Source organism: Leptidea sinapis, chromosome 30 (genome assembly GCF_905404315.1).
Source record: "Leptidea sinapis chromosome 30, ilLepSina1.1, whole genome shotgun sequence".
Taxonomy (NCBI): Eukaryota; Metazoa; Arthropoda; class Insecta; order Lepidoptera; family Pieridae; genus Leptidea; species Leptidea sinapis.
The window spans coordinates 4,953,403-4,970,505 of record NC_066294.1 but is presented as its reverse complement, the minus strand read 5'-3'; the positions used below and the strand labels follow the sequence as shown (position 1 = coordinate 4,970,505).

The following is a 17,103-nucleotide window of genomic DNA, read 5'->3' as shown; positions in this document are numbered from 1 at the left end:
GATAATGCAGTATGGAGGATTACAACGACACACTGTTCCTCCTGAACGAGACAGAGGTTTACCTGCCGTACTCGCAGAGGGTTGAGACGTACGTCGTGCCCATACTGTTTGCGTTCATCTTTATCATTGGAGTGCTGGGAAATGGCGCGCTAGTTGCAGTCTTCATTAGACACAAGGCGATGAGAAATGTGCCTAACACGTAAGTCGCAATTCTGTTCGGTAATATGCTTAGTATACCAATTTTTGGGCATTTTTTTGTACACTGGGCAACCGGCTAAGTTTCTTGCAATACCAGAGAAGGTGCAACGATGAGACTGCCTTTGAGGTGGCAGTAAGCTATTAGCTTTAATGTGGGATTACATCAGTGGAAGGCTCCTTTGCACAGGAAGCCTGCTGGATTATGGGTACCACAACGGCGCCTATTTCTGCCATGAAGCAGTAATGTGTAAACATTACCGTGTTTCAGTCTGAAGGGTGCCGTAGCCAGTGAAATTACTGGGCAAGTGAGACTTAACATCTTATGTCTCAAGGTGACGAGCGCAATTGTAGTGCCGCTCAGAATTTTTGGTTCTTTCAAGAATCCTGAGCGGCACCGCATTTTTAAGTAGAGCGATCATTTACCAACGTCCTGCTCGTTTCGTCTCTTATTTTCATAAAAAAATATACTTGTTTATTAAGATGATTGTTACAAGACAGTAATTGGATGATATGGTATACAATATATAACCAAAGTAACTCAAAGTACTATCAATGACCCTCAATAGGGCTACTGGAAAACTCAAGCGCTGGAAGCTATTTCACTCAACGAATCAGCCAAGCTATCCAACGCGGAAATGCTGCCAGTATTCTTGGTACAGTTCCCCGTAGTTATATGTAGTTTAAATTTAATGCAATCATAGGTAGTAATGTAAAAAATTTAAGATTTGTTTTGTTTATATCGTATTAAGATTGTATAATTTATAACCTACATAACATTTCATTTTATATAATTGTTTTGTAAAATCATTGTTCGTGGTAACCTACTTATATAAATGCCCATCTTGGCACCATCATAACTTTATGGACTACAGCAGAATTTAGAACAAAAGTAGGTTTAATCTTTAGAGTATACGCTATTTTACTGGTTTCAACCTCTTTTTCATTATTCTATTAGAACCCGTTGTTAGTGCTCGGTATAATTAATGATATGTTCACATAGGTAATAAATTACTTTTAATAGCGCAACAAGGGAAACAAAAGTGTTCGAGATTCAAATAAAATAAACATGACAGATAATTTGCTTTTTACTGCCATTTTTACGAGATAGAAACAGTTGCCGTAAATAATGTGAAACTAGATAGATGTTTTCAAACTAGCTAATTTGTCACGTAAATTTCTCACAGTATCAGTTTTGTCATCAATTATGTTATATCAAAAGTTTGCGTCTGTTTCGAAGTTCTACATAATATTATTATTTTTTTTAGAAATTTTATTGAAGTAAGGCGTTACTTTGCGGAAATCCACAATTATCCAAATGATTTGAGTTTTCTTTGGTGTTAATTCTGGCAATATTAGTCTTTAAACAATTCGACACTTAGACACAATCTGGCACGAGACCAATGTCTCGTTGTCAATTTTGGCGACTCAACTTGTGCTGAGGATGCCTCGTGTAGAGGCGAAACACGTGTCGAATTGTTTAAAGACAAATATTGGCGAAATTAACACTAAAGAAAACTCAAATAATTTGGATAATATTATCATGTAAGACTCAAACTCAACACAAAACTCTTACAGATTCATATTCTTACGATATATCAAAGTGAAACAATCAAAAATCTACAGTCTCGAATTATTTGAGTAAGAAAAAAACTAAAAATGTAAGTTAATTATTTAAAAACACAATATTTTTTATGTATGTATGTATATTGACAACAGTAGATGCATCAATCCATACAAACTGTTAATAAGATTACTTAGATCACTTATGCGTATAGAAAGACTGTGACATCTGTGAAAACGTCGAAAGAAATTGAGATTTACAGTTAATCTCTATTTTGAGCAATGCACGCGAGATGGAGATTGTCACGCACACTTAAATATTAAACCTGGCCTGTTTTCATCGGTTGTCTAGCAGCCAGAGGCGCTATCTACACGGATAAATTATCTAAGAAAGAAAGAATTAAAGATAACGTAAACAGTATATCCATATTACAAAGATTGTATTTATAAATCTCTAAGATAACTTGAAATTCAACTACATGAAGATTTCTTGACGACCTTATTGTAGGCAAAACAGATCTGCTCATCAGTGCCATCACAAGCAATAACATTGAAGCCTTTACGACGCTTTTTACAAGAACTGAAGCGAATCTCAAGAAATAATGTATTTTCATTGCAGAATAGCATCTTTACTGCAACATTTTTCCCCGTTGCATACATACCAGATATTTTGATAGCATGCTCTATAGCTGATTGATCTATACAAGTCCTTCCTGTCATCTTTTTTGGGATTTTTTTACGTACGGGTCATCTGATGTTAAGTGATCACCGTCGCCCATATTCTCTTGCAACACCCGAGGAATTTGTCCCATTAGAAAAGCCTTTTCGGATCGTCCTGGAAATACAGCATTAGGCAGCTCATTCCACAACTTGGTTGAGCGTGGAGAAAGTCAGCTTCCTTGGTTCCTTGAAAACCGCACATCCAGATGGTGGGGATTGGACATAAGGTCATAATGTTATATTTAAACTAGCCGTTCCTGCTCGCTTCGCTGGTCGAATTTTAAAAGGAAGGAATGTTGGAATTCGTAAGGTAAACCGTAAAGTAGCCATAAACCATCTAGGATAAATTTCGCATCGAATGGTGGTAGTTTCATGTCGATACGATCAGTGGTTTACGCGTGAAAGTGCCTCAAACAAAAACCATTTTCTTTACATAGATATAGAAACAAGAAAAAGTAAGATTTGAGGCGTACTCATCACTTGAGTATTCTTCACGTTAGTTAAACAACCAGAGACATAATAACGCTCTAGCGAAGACGCCTCAAGTGAACTATGAAGTTCCTTGGGTAATGTTCCTGAATATAAGCTTGTCGCGTCCATTGCAAGCTTGTCATTAACCCAGACATAATTCAAGGTAAAAAAAAATTAACAACAAAACAACCGACTTCAAATACACTATTTCAAAACAATAGATATGATACGCACTTAAAAGTATAAAAATAATTGCATATTTTTATACAATCTAATTAATTAATCTAATTCTAGTAACGATTATTGTTATTTTTGGATTCGGTGTCCTTGCGCCGCGACCCGCTCTCGCCTCTCGCTTCCTCACTACTCAAGCACACCTCACCTATAACTATGTATGTAGTTACAAACTTATCTTAGATGACACCGAATGGGACCACACGGAAAGCACCAGCATTCGAATAAAAAAAGAATCATCAAAATCGGTTCACCCAGTCGAAAATTTTGAGGTAACAAACATATAAAAACATACCGACGAATTGAGAGCCTCCTCCTTTTTTGAAGTCGGTTAAAAAGTAAACAACATCTTAATCTTAATATACCTATATATATATATATATGTATATATATGTATATATATATATATATATATATATATATATATATATATATATATATATATATATATATATATATATATATATATATATATATAAATACAGTGTCCTGATGTTTGTTTCCAGTGAACTCCTAAACTAATGAACTGATTTTAATGGGTATTACTTCATAGAGTGCAGTTTAGAGTCCAATTTGAGAGATAGGATAGTTTTTATTTCGATTCGGGACTCATAATTATTTTTACTTCCAATATTTGTTTTGTATGGACATAATTTTAATGAGAGAATTTATTGACAATTCTGCTGTGAAACAATTTCATTATAACAACAGAGCATATTTAACGAAATAATTCTTATATATGTTATGAAATATTATTGATAAAATCATAAGCAACAGTATTTTATTTATTATGTACAGAACAACGTGGGTCGGGTAAGCTAGTTAGTATATAATGTATATTTTGTATTAAAACAAAAATAGCTCTTTGAAATTTACAACTTAATCCGAAAGCAGACAGCTAATTTGTTTTGTTTACACTTGCAGCTGTATTTATGTTGTGAGACGTGACGTCTTATAAGCGAAGTATAAAAGATATTTTACTGCGCCACTTTCGTCCAATTAGCATTCGTTTTTCCTTCGCCGCTACCAACCGCTGAGCTATACGGAGCAGATTACTTGTCTCAGATTTTATTGCAATCTTTATTAAACGTCCCAAGAATCTAATTTAAGACCTCCTTAAAATGACATTACATTTATTACTATTGTAGTTGCCTACAAATTTCTGGAGCTTTTCTAAGACGCTTAAACCTTTTGAAGTTAGACTCATTTTATTTTATAACTCTGCATTGTGATTAAAATCTTTTTTATTCGTTTACAAGTGCTGACCCGGCAAAAGATGTTGTTCCATGTGGATTAAGCACCCCGCGCCCGCTCGTTGTATAAATATTGTCATTGACAGAATTATTTGTATTGAGAATAGGTATGGTTATGGTTTGTAAAGTATCTTTGGTACAGTTCAGTGCAGCCCTGTTTCACTGCGCCTAATGTAATTTACTGTGATAGCCACTGTCAAATATAGCTTACTGCTAAGATTGATTCTTTTCATAAATCATGAATCTTATTATATTTTTTGTAATGAAATGACGTATCTCAAGTGATTGAATAATTGGACTCCCCAATACTTAAACCACTTGATATTGCGAATAGGTATCTCTAAGTCAAGAAATATAGGTGCTGAATAAGTAATCACCCACATATCGTATAGCAAGGATATACACTGCATTTATTAGTATAAGTATTATTCTGATCGGTTCAGTAGTTTTCGCAGTATAAGCGAAAAAAATCACCAGCTGTTCTTTTATTTGTACCCATAAGTTTAAAATATCAGGCTCGTTATATTATTCAGTGTCTTTGTTCAACTGTCGACCTGCATTGAAATAACCATTGGATTTACGAACATAGTATTATTAGGAACAAATTTTATTTTATGCCTCCTCTCCAATATCGGCGATGACCGTTACTTGTATGATCGTCTGTAATCGTTAGTAATCGTTGATCATCGTGTAAGCATCCACACAATCGTCCGTCATCATTTATTGAGCGGCAGTCCTTCAAAATGGACATAATGGATTTCATGATTTAATAATATTATTGATAATATTGGTGAGCAATTATAATCCTCATAGTAACGATAACTATCTGAGTACCTATATACTTACCGATATTAATATAGGGGTGTCTATATAGTTCTGATAAAGTTCCATGAATTTAAATGTTTCTTCATTTGACCAACCAGTACTTACTCGCGCTATGTTTGCTCTATGGTTGCTCGGGTACTGGTTGATTGTTTTGCCTTGATGATTGGTATATTTAGAAGGACATAAAAATAATAACGATAGTGGCAATCCTCAGAAATATTATTGACTGAGGGGTGGATCTTTAATGAGCTATTTTATATTGTAATATTTTTGGTGGACTGTATATTAATTAGGAGCTAATTCAGCTCAAATCCACACTACGGTATTTGCTTCTAATCTCAAAAATAACCCTTTGTATTGCATACAAAAATTATACACATTGGATTATAGCTGTCCGCGCATTGCCAGCAGATTGGGATTATGTCAGGAAAATTGAGAGACTCACGTCACGTTTCTTCTTGAGGTATTTGACGCACACGTTGGCGTCCAATTGTCCAGAGTAGACCACGCCAATGCACTGATTTTCTTGATGTTCACGAAAAACACTTAACTCACAGCAGGCCTGCTAAATTTCACTGTATCTCACACAATTTATAATGTTTTAATTAGGACCGCACTATTTTTTAAGGTTTTTTTACACAAGATTCAGCGGGTTTAATTAGGATAGATTATAGGTATCGCGTTACACGAGGGTGGCCATTGAGGTTTTTACAGACACCAAATACAGGTGTCTTCTAATTAACGGCGATCGATGTACTGGCGTGCTGATTATCCAAAGGAGGGATAATGACACTAGGAAATGAAAAGCGATACACAGACAGCTTATTCATTATATTATGGTGTCTAACGCCAAGTAACAAATTGGCGCGAATTTTGAATGAAATCTAACAGCAACGCTCACTGCCAAGTGTCCTCTAGTGAATGAATCAGTGAACCGGCGATCGAGTGGGCGAGCGCACGCAACTACATACGAATTCCCTTTGATGCATGCCAAATAAACCGACACGTCACCGATCTCCGCGATCACGATTATAAACGATGATAGGCGACTAGACACAATCGTGCTCGCGCGTAATCATCCTTAAGCGCCGATTGTGGAGAGGTGGCATTATATATTCAATAAATGAAAACGAAACAGATAATCTGTATCTGTATGTAATTTCTCAGGTACATTCTGTCGTTGGCACTCGCAGATCTTCTGGTGATTGTGACCTGTGTGCCGTTCACTTCGATCGTGTATACGGTGGAGTCATGGCCCTGGGGTGCCACCGTCTGCCGTCTCTCGGAGGCCGCTAAGGACGTAAGCATCGGTGTCTCCGTATTCACCCTCACAGCACTATCAGCTGACAGATACTTTGCCATCGTTGACCCATTTAGGAAACTACATGCTTCAGGTAAACATGATTTTTGTTCTTTATTAACATGGCTTTACTCGCGGTTTATCGGTGTGGGTACCGCCTAGTTTTGGACCATTCGTAGGTCAGTTCATTAGTTATATAATGTCCCGGCTAATACATTGGAGATGTGCTCGTAGTGCGCGGCTTGAAATGGCGAGAGTGTAAGCCGTCTTAATAAATAACTTTTGAATGTCTTACGTAAGTTTTAATTATTTAATATGATTTATGTTTATAACAGTAATCGGTGGAACAAATTCACCATTAGCCCATAACAGTGAGTGTCAAGTCACAAATTAAAATCAGTTGAAGCGTAGTTTTCTGTCTTATCTGAATACTTGACACCTGAGTATTTGAGAATGTTTTATGAACCAATTTTTAAGTAAACTTGTTCTCTTAGCCTTAGCCTCCATTTTTTATTCTATTTTTATTTATAAAATTCTCCCCGTCGTCATTTATATTCCATTTAGTTAAAATTAATGCATATATGTAACACCAGACGAATTGCAAGAGCATTTCTGATATTATAAAATGAGGAATAAACGTACATATGAACAAACTCATTATTTCAAGGCGGGGGGGATGGAACCGACGAAAGTCAACGGTTCTACATATTCCGGAATCGATGATATCTCGGACAAAGAGGATCAATCATTAAAATATTACCATATCTACTTCCTTTTATGATTTGAAACTTAGATCATTTATACGTCTAGATAGACTGTGAAAGCTGTGAATTCGTCGAAACAATTTGAGTTTGCCAGTTACCTCTATTTTGAGCAATGCACGCACACTAACACAAGATTGACATCCAAAGTGTAAGACGTAACTTGTCACGCACACTTAAGTAATAAACCTGGCCTGTTTTCGTCAGTTGTCTAGAAGCAAGAGGCTCTATCTAGAAATAATATAAATGATCTAAGAAATTCAACTTTATATTAAATGCATAATTGGCTCGCCAACGCTGATCATACTCAACGCTGTATTTCACAATTTTTTTATGTCAATTTGTATGAATTTAATTTATTTGATTTAATTGGTGATGATGTTCACCATTATTAATTACAACTTATTTGATTTAATTGGTGATGATATCAACCATTATTAATTACGACGTATTTAATTGCGTCGTAGCTAGTGAAATTATTGGGCAAACGAGACTTAACATCTTATGTCTCGCTATCGTATTGTCGCTCAGAATTTTTGTGTTTTTCAAGAATCCTGAGCGGCACTGCATTGTAATGGGCAGGGCGTTTCAAATACCATCAACTGCACGTCCTGCTCGTCTCGTCCCTTATTTTCATGAAAAAAAACTATCACAGCACGCTGCTATACTAGGCTTCTATAAACAGCTGTAGGTTCTTTCGCATAGACTCACAGTCTATGTATGTGTATGTAGGCTGTGTTGTGGCTTAAAGGCCGTCCTGGCTAGTGAAATAATTAGTCTAATGGGAATTAACAACTTATGTCTCAAAGTGATTACGATGCCGCAGAGTTTTGGGTTCAATCAATAATCCTGTGCCGGGATCTCATCTTCCAACGAGGTAGATCTTGCTCACAAACACACTATATTAAGCTTGCAGCAAGATTTAGAATAGAACTTTTAATTGTATTAGGGATTATGTTTGTAGTGTGATTAAAACCTTCACGTGATACACGACTGACCCAAATATGACGGTAGAAAATATTTATGAGCCAGCCGAAGAGTACTAAACTTTGCTTACACCACAAATACAACTGAAAATGTTTGCGGGTTCGAACCCGCGACCTCTCGCGTTCCGTGCGAGCGCTCTTTCCAACTGAGCCAACCATTCGAGTTACGTATCGTTTATAAAATCTTCTATGGTTTGTTCAATTCTAAGGTTGTGGCTTCATCTACAGGATCTATTTTACAGTTGATAAACTGCTTAATCCCAATATTTGCATATGAGGAAATTGATTTGAGATGGATCTCTTGCAAATCTAAACAATTCTTTTATGTTTTTAAAGTGGGTGTGAGTCCCGCATTGCCCATACAATTTTATTTTATTTCTGTAATTAATCGCAGAAGTGAGGGTTACCACATTAAAAACATAACAAATTGTTTAGATTTGCTTCGACCTCCGAAACTGTCTTTTACTAAGAAGGATCTGTCCTATTAATGGAGAGCGTACATTTAAGGTCTTAATGTAGGGCTGAATAAATAACTGTAAAAAAACAATTCGTAATTCCTACCCCTAAAAGTTTTGCAGAGTTTTTACAAAATTATCCATTAACGAGATTTTCATCAACATCCATAGCTGAATATCATTAAAAATACATAAACAAACGTCATTGTTAAAATCAAAATCATACTTATAGCAACGGACGAGTAAAAAAAAGGACTCCGCGCCGTGATATTAGCAAGTGAAGCACCGGTATGCTAGAGTGTGTGCGGTTACGGGGGATACTAGTTACACAATTTTTCTCCCTTAAATAATCATATATGGCCACAAATGCTTATATAGTATCGTTTTTACATTTGTTCACAACGCACGACGGCATTATTAAAATATTGTATTGAACCGCAAACTGATCTGCCATAGACGATGACAATTCTCATAATCGCCGCCTATCGGCCTGTAGTAGTGTAAGTGTGTACGTGGGGCTATGTATTTACACGTTAATCGGCTTGTTTCGGCTGTTTTCTCCGTGTCACCTTAAATAACAGTGTTACTACACTTATTTTTTTTTTTTTTTGTCCTTATTTTTTTACTAGTCCGTGCTTATAGCATAGCGATTGAATAAAACATAGTTCTAAAAATATGTAAACCAGATGTGTTGGACGTAAACATTCACTCGATAATCAAATTAACTTTTATTGATCGGATAATAAAAGTGTCAATAAACATACAAACATTAGTGTTTTGAAGTTCAAACAAAAATAAAGATGTTTTCACATCTTTATGTTTGAGTTTGTGTGGGATATCATATTGAACTTTCCATATCCACAAGTTACCTCAGTATAACTTTTTACCTACTATTATTGTCAGCTTGATGTGTTTACAAGCGCTACCAACGTCATGAACTGCTATAAGATATCCCAATTAATAATTACATTTATTTAAATACTGTTACTACTTACTGTGTTAGTAATGTTATTTTATATAATTAGCACTGATTAGAAATAAGTATAATCTATATAATTAAAATGGTCTTTGTTTGAGGCTCTTTCACGCCAAACCCACTGATCGTATCGAAATGAAACTACCACCACTCGTTGCGATTTTATCCTTGATGTTTTATGGCTATTTTTTATTGTATAATTTATTTACTTTTAAAATTCACCCAACGAAACGGGCGGGAACGGCTAGTAGCAAATATAATATAGCCTGATTAATGGTAATTAATTTTATCTACGATGCATTATTTGTGAAATGATGCTGTTCGATTGATATACTTCGAACAAGTACTTTATAGAATTTTTGTCTGTTTGTCTATATACGTTTGTTTGGAGATAGGCAAAACGCAAAAGCCCTTGAATATATTTAATTCTTATTTTGCATGAATACATGTATGTAATACATGTATAATAATATATTATTGTCGAGCTAGATGCAGGTATAGTACTTTATACAAATTAAATTTGTAAAAAAAACATGAACGCTCTTTCCAACTAAGCCAAGCGTTCGAGTACGCATGGGTCGTAAATTTTGGTATATCTTGTTCAACTCCCAGGTGGCTCCATCTACAGGATCTACAATACAGTTGATAACCTGCTCAACCCCAATAATTGCGTATTGGGAAATTGACTTAAGATGTTGCTCTTTCAAATCTTAACAATTTTTTATTTTAAAGTGATAACCCTCACTTCTGGGAATAATTATACAAATTTAATTTGTAACCAAAATTATTGAACGATGTGGGACTCGAACCCTCAAGCTCTCGGATGGAACCCGTCGATAACGCATGGGTCGTAAATTTTGGTATACCTTGTTGAACTCCCAAGTATAGTACTTTTGCTGCGTCTAAGTGGACGACGTCGGGGGCAACAGCTTGTCTACAATACCAGAGATCAAGTGTGCTTAAGGTGGGATTATGTTCCAAGCCAGAAGTTCCCTAAGTCGTATCGATTCGGTAATACTGCAGCCTTCAAAGAGGCTATGCGGGACAAAAGGCTATTTTCGTTTCGCGCGGTTTTGTAATACTAGATATCATGATAAGGGAAAGTTACCCTAAAGTAATTTTTTTATGATAATAAGGGATGAGACGAGCAGGACGTTCGGCTGATGGTAATTGTTACGCCCTGCCCATAACAACGCATTGCCGCTCAGGATTCTTGAAAAACCCAAAAATTCTAAACGGCACCACAATTGCACTCGTCACCTATAAGTCTCGTTTGCCCAGTAATTTCACTAGCTACGCGCCCTTCAGACCGAAACACAATAATGTTTTCACATTACTGTTTCATGGCAGAAATAGGCGCCGTTGTGGTAATCTAGCCGGCATCCTGTGCAAAGAAGCCTCACACTTGTCTAAATCTAATAACTTATACAGTTTTAGAGAAATTTTATAAACATTGTAAATAATTTAGAATAAAAAGTTTGTTGGGACAGGGTTCGCTTTAACGTTCCAACGCTTAATCTTTTTATCAAATGACACAAATATATTCTACTCGTGATCGCCTCAGCATCCTCATTTTATTGACGGTGAATAGTTTTATAGCTTTATTGATCAAATTTCAATAAAAAAATATTGTAGAGGGAAAGCAGGAATAGATATTTAAATGCATAGGATAGGATATATGGTCATAAATGCTTGGGAATGAGTGCCGCTGATCATGGCCGCATACTCTAGGAAATGCCTTCTACTAATGAGCATAGCCTGGGTGTCTCACTGTTTTTAATTTAATATGTTATTTTTTCTACTTAGATATTTTTAGAATCATAGTTGGACGTAGTTCCTGAAAAACTATCCAAGCCACAAACATTTTAAGGTATTCGTGTTTAAAGTTTAATAAATATTAGTGTATTCCAGCTTGGCTAATAAGTGGTTATTTAAAGAGTGACAGTAGGGCTGCCATTTTTTGCCAGTCCGTTAATATGAGTCACGTGTGACCAGTTTTGTGTTCTTAACTCAATTTCGACATGATTGTGGTTTGGAACGTTTTTCTGGAATTACATTCAATTATTAAATATAATGAATTCATTTCATTTCATTTAAATTTCATTAATTTCATTTAAATTTAATTTATTTCATTTCATGAATTTGATATATATTAAAATATTTTAAGTTTAGAATAAGTGAACTCGCTATTCCTCTCATAAACACTTAAGTTATAAATATCAAAATGTTATAATCCTTTTGATTAGATATCTGTACAGAACATGAAATAAAGTGATTACAATTTCAAAATAATAAGTAGTTATCTGGAAAAAAATAGTTGAAAACCACAGCAGGCAAAAAAATGCTGGGAGAGTTTCTTGCGCCACTTCTTCTCTCAGAGCGCCATTTGTTTCCGAAGCGGTAGTAGTAATTCTCTATTATATACTGTACTATATTAGAAATGACGTATAAAGAATTCTAATGGAATCAATTGTAAGAAAATAAATGCCTTTTATACCTTTAACAGATATTTACGTAATTAAAATGCCATCTGTTTTACTCAGAGGTTATATGTGTCGAGTTATACTTAATTTGTCAAATAAATTTTCTCGAATATCTTGTCTATTTTTTCGATCTTGTAGAGTTCTTATTGGTCCAACAATCACGATGTCCAAGATTTAATTTTTGAATTCGCTCTGCAGTATTTTCTTGACACTAGTATTGTAAACAACACTAAGAAGTATGTAAGGAGTATTTTATAACCGCCGTTTCAAAATCTGTAAGTTTCTTGATTCTGAATACGTTGCGTGTTTTGGCAACAGTGCTCAGTCAGCATTTTGATAAATATTCGTATATTCCTGTACAGTGATAGGGCTTCAGTCGCGCTTCTGCTATTAAATGATTTAATCAGCGCATTGGAATGTTTAAAGCTTGTTAATTCACTCCAACGATTAAGTGCTTCTTATTGACTTCAGGGTCTCAAGTAGCGCTCTTAAGCAGCCCAGACTAAAGTTCCGGACTATATTAGACGGCTCTGTCTCCAGCTTTTGCGAACTTTTCGGCCATTTTATTGCCTACAATTCCAGTATGCCGGGTCCTCTCCTTCCCTCTAATATATACGAAGGGATCGATAGCTGGTCTATGCGTGAACTCGTATGGTGCCAGTTAGACCTGTTATAGTTAATAAATAATTGTATTTGTTGGATGCAATTACTAATTGTGACAGTAATCACGACCATCATGTTCTCGAAGCGTTCTTACCCAAACAATGAGTTCATGCTCTACAGGTTGAAGCATCCAATATGTTATAATATTTTATATTTTAACAGTTAATTATTTATCACTTTTTATGAAATAATTTATATTAATTAAACATGACACATATATTGGATGCAGATGTATTACAAATAATTTGTTATGTATATTACAACCATTGTAAAATACTCTATCTGGTTGAAAAGAGTGGCCGTTGAGTTTCTTAAATGTTCTTCTCACGAGCTCAACTTTTTACAAACATATGGTAAATTCAGTAATTTAAAAGAAATATTTGTAGTGACTATTCAAAAGCACTTACTTTAAGCCCAATTGAATAAAGTTTATTTAACATTGCATACAATATATATTAAATAAATAATTTGATGAAAGTAAAAACACCGTTCATAAACTTAAAAGTCGTTCAAAATGACAACAGTTTCTCGAACGTTCTCGAATCGCACCTCAAAGTTAAAAGCAAATTGTATTGTTTGCGCATCATTTAAATGTAACTATCTTACTAAGATTACTTAATGTAAGATAAATGTCAAAATTTCAGCTATTACTATTTCGACTGATATACAAACCACTGTAATGCAGACAGACAAACGCAATGAGGACCCTTTGGCAACGCAACCCTAAAAAAAGCCTTGGGACTTAACAGCACAGTATGGAAACGAATCTAACCATGCAGATAGTTCTATAAATATTTGCAAGTATAACGTTATTATTAATTCAGCAGTAAGACCGCACATACGTATAATCAAATGCTAGTGATAAATTCTATTTTAGTTGAAAGCCAATGATTTATTGTCTCTGACATGAACCGAGTAGTTTTATTACGATCTACGTCAGCACAACACTAATTGTGAGTTGTCAGTATTGTGCAAAATGCATTATGATTTATCTTTGAACAAACACACTTTGAGAAGCAAATTGCTTAAATTAATTGTGTTTACATCTGCGAAGCTGAAATTTTAATAGCTGAGAGAATTATTGATATAAAATTGAACTGCAAAGGGAAATGAATCTGTTTTTATTTAATGACTAGCTTACCCGGCAAACGTTGTTTTGCCATATAAATTACTTTTAGAGTTAGACCGTTTCTTGGGCATTGCAACATTACCTACTTTATTTTTCTAAAATAAACGATTTTTTCTAAAAACAGCCTAAGTTACTCCTTATCACATCAGCTACCTGCCAATAAAATTCCCCTCAAAATCGGTCCAGCCATTTCAGAGATTAGATTAGTCCTTATTATTAGATTAGTCTGTCTGTCTGTCTGTTTGGAACAAACGACAAAAATTTTAAAAAATGTTATTTTGGTGTATGTTACCCTATATTATATTCGTATACATGTAGTAAAAAACGGTTACTTCAATATTACAAACAGACAATCCAATTTTAGTTATATGTATAGATAATCATTATAAAAAGCACAGTCTGGTTTCAGTTTTGGGAAAGTGATAAATAAAAGTTTAAATTAAATTCACCCGCCAAAATTTTAATATATAGAGTATCAATAAATCAAATAGAGTTCTAAGATGAAATACAACTATAATATTATGCTCGTACAGCATTTGTTTATAATCGTTTTAAGATATTTCAACACAAGTGCGGATAAAATTTCAAAAGTTTTTTCAACTCGCCATTTCTACTTGAGGATACAGTGGTATGGCAAAACTTTTAATGAACTTAACTTAGTTTTTTTAATGAAAATAAGGGACGAGACGAGCAGGACGTTGATGTTAATTAATACGCCCTGCCCATTGCAATGCAGGATTCTAGAAAAACCTCAAAAATACTGATGGAACTACAATTGCGCTCGTCGCCTTGAGGCATAAGATGTTAAGTCGCATTTGCCCAGTAATTTTACTAGCTACGGCGCCCTTCAGACCGAAACACCGTAATGTTTACACACTATTTTTTCACGGCAGAAATAGTCGATGGTATTTATTAAAGCGACGTGGTGTACCACGTGTAAAGTGTACTTTATGGCAATAAAAACCGAATGATAAACTCAAAATGACTTAATCTATAAGTTTTTTTTCAGTTTCACAAACAAAATCTACAGTATCGTCCCATCGATTTAAAGTCTATCTTTACTAATTAAAAATTTTTAACAAAAAAACAACCGATGTCAAGAACACTATTCCGAAATAATAGATATAATATGCACTAAAAAGAATTAAAATAATTGCGTATTTTTATACAATCTAATTAATAAATCTAATTCTAGTTACGATTATGTTATGGTTGGAGTCGGTGTCATCAAAAAAAACATACCAACAAATTGAGAACCTCCTCCTTTTTGAAGTCGGTCATAAAGTGAAGGCTTAGATCAATATTTTTTCTTCTTTGTTTAGCATTTATGAAAAATAGGCATTTCAATGAAAATTTCAGTTAAATGTAAACCAAGGATTCAGTATACTGCCAAGTCTGCTGATACAAAAACGGAACTGGTCAATGCTTTTAAAAATAAATAACCTCATAACTACAATAAACTATAAATATACATATAGAGGCTGCTGCTTCGACTGTCAAAGACAGCAAATGTAGCAATATGTCGGTCTCACGGCCGTTCCCAATATACTATCTACAGATAGAGATAATTACTACCTTCTACTGTCAGTAATAAGCTGTCAATAATCTGAAGCTGTCCCAATATACCCGATAAGTCATTCTTATCGCCTTATATTGGGACGCGTGAATTGAAATTTCCATACAAACTTCAATCGCTGGTAAGCTATACGTCGTCCCATTGACAGACAGCGTGTACGGATAAGGTAAATTACCGTCGATAAGTTTATTGGGACAGAAAAGTCAACGATACTAACGATTTTTATCTCAAGTATGAGATAGACTGAATATTGGGAACGGCCGTCAGTGAATCTTACATCTTTGTTCCGTTTGACACTTGGTCCGTGGGGCCCAGAGGCGCGGAAAATGTACAAAGTACTATCTTCTCGCCTCAATATATACTTGCTACCCAAGCAAGCTGGCAGCTATTTCGGCCAACGGATCAGCCTATCTATCAAACGCGGATTTGCTGCCAGTATTCTTAGTACGCTTCCCCGTAATGATAGTTTATAGTCGTGGAAATCTTTTGGGGGAGGCCTTTGTCCAGCAGTAGACGTCTTCCGGCTGATGATGATGATGATGGTGACGATGATGATAATGAATCGTAGTATTATAAATATAGTAATAAGGTTTGTTTTGTTTCAATAAATTTATAAACTATAATGACATGATATGGAAACAATAATTTTTATGACATTTAAAATGTATCTTCTTATTATGATTTATGTTTATGAATAAAATATAACATTAGGTATGTTATATTTTAACACACAACTGAGTCACTAAACAACTATTTGTTTTTTAAAATCAAAAGTTATTCTTATAAAAGTTATAGGTCAAAAATAAATGTTATTAAATGCTTAAAAATATATTTTTACACTGAATGTTGAGTTATTCACGATTTAAGGTAATTGATTTGCTTTGAGAAAATTGAGCTTTAATGTAAAGAAGTGACAAGAAACTCTTTGGCACTCTTTCAAATCAATATTTATCTATTCATTATTCATATAACATATTAATATAATAATGAAAACGATTTATTGAGCACAGTTGATGCATCAAACCATACACGTAAATAAGTAATGGTATTATTCGAACATTTCATTAAAATTTTATGTTAGTTATAAAGATAACATAACTTTAAATTTAATAACAAAAGCAGCAATTTAATAATTTTATGCAGCCCTGGAGAATCCGTCCCTGGGCGTCCACAATTAGGGCCTGTACCTAACAGTGGTTGCCCAGGCTGGCCCGCGTATTCTGGAGGGGGCAAATCTGCGCTGACTCGGGGCAAACAGAGCAGGAGGCTCAAACCAGCCTCCTCTACACTCGCTGTGGACTTTTGCAACATCAGGGGGCTTCGCTCAAATTTAAATGCCGTCCACTTTCACCTGGAGACGGCGAAGCCGGCCCTGCTCTTTTTAACCGAGACACAGATATCCTCCCTGGCTGATTCATCTTACCTTTCCTACCCGGGGTATAATTTGGAACACTCCTTTATACCACGGGCTGGCGTGTGCGTTTACGTCAGGGAGGATGTCTGTTCTCGACGC

At 35.0% G+C, this 17,103-nt stretch overlaps 1 protein-coding gene across 2 annotated transcripts in view; it reads left to right on the top strand.

Annotated features, from left to right (window-relative positions):
• The window catches only part of LOC126973891 (neuropeptide CCHamide-1 receptor-like), a 444,867-nt gene that overhangs the window by 16,142 nt on the left and 411,622 nt on the right, over nt 1–17,103 (top strand). The window contains exons 2-3 of one of the 2 annotated variants that reach the window (XM_050821256.1): nt 2–199; nt 6,429–6,655. In XM_050821256.1, the coding sequence (XP_050677213.1) occupies nt 12–199; nt 6,429–6,655 (415 nt within the window). In that variant the 5' untranslated portion in view covers nt 2–11. The remainder of the gene's footprint in view (nt 1; nt 200–6,428; nt 6,656–17,103) is intronic. The other variant, XM_050821255.1, reaches the window with a different exon arrangement.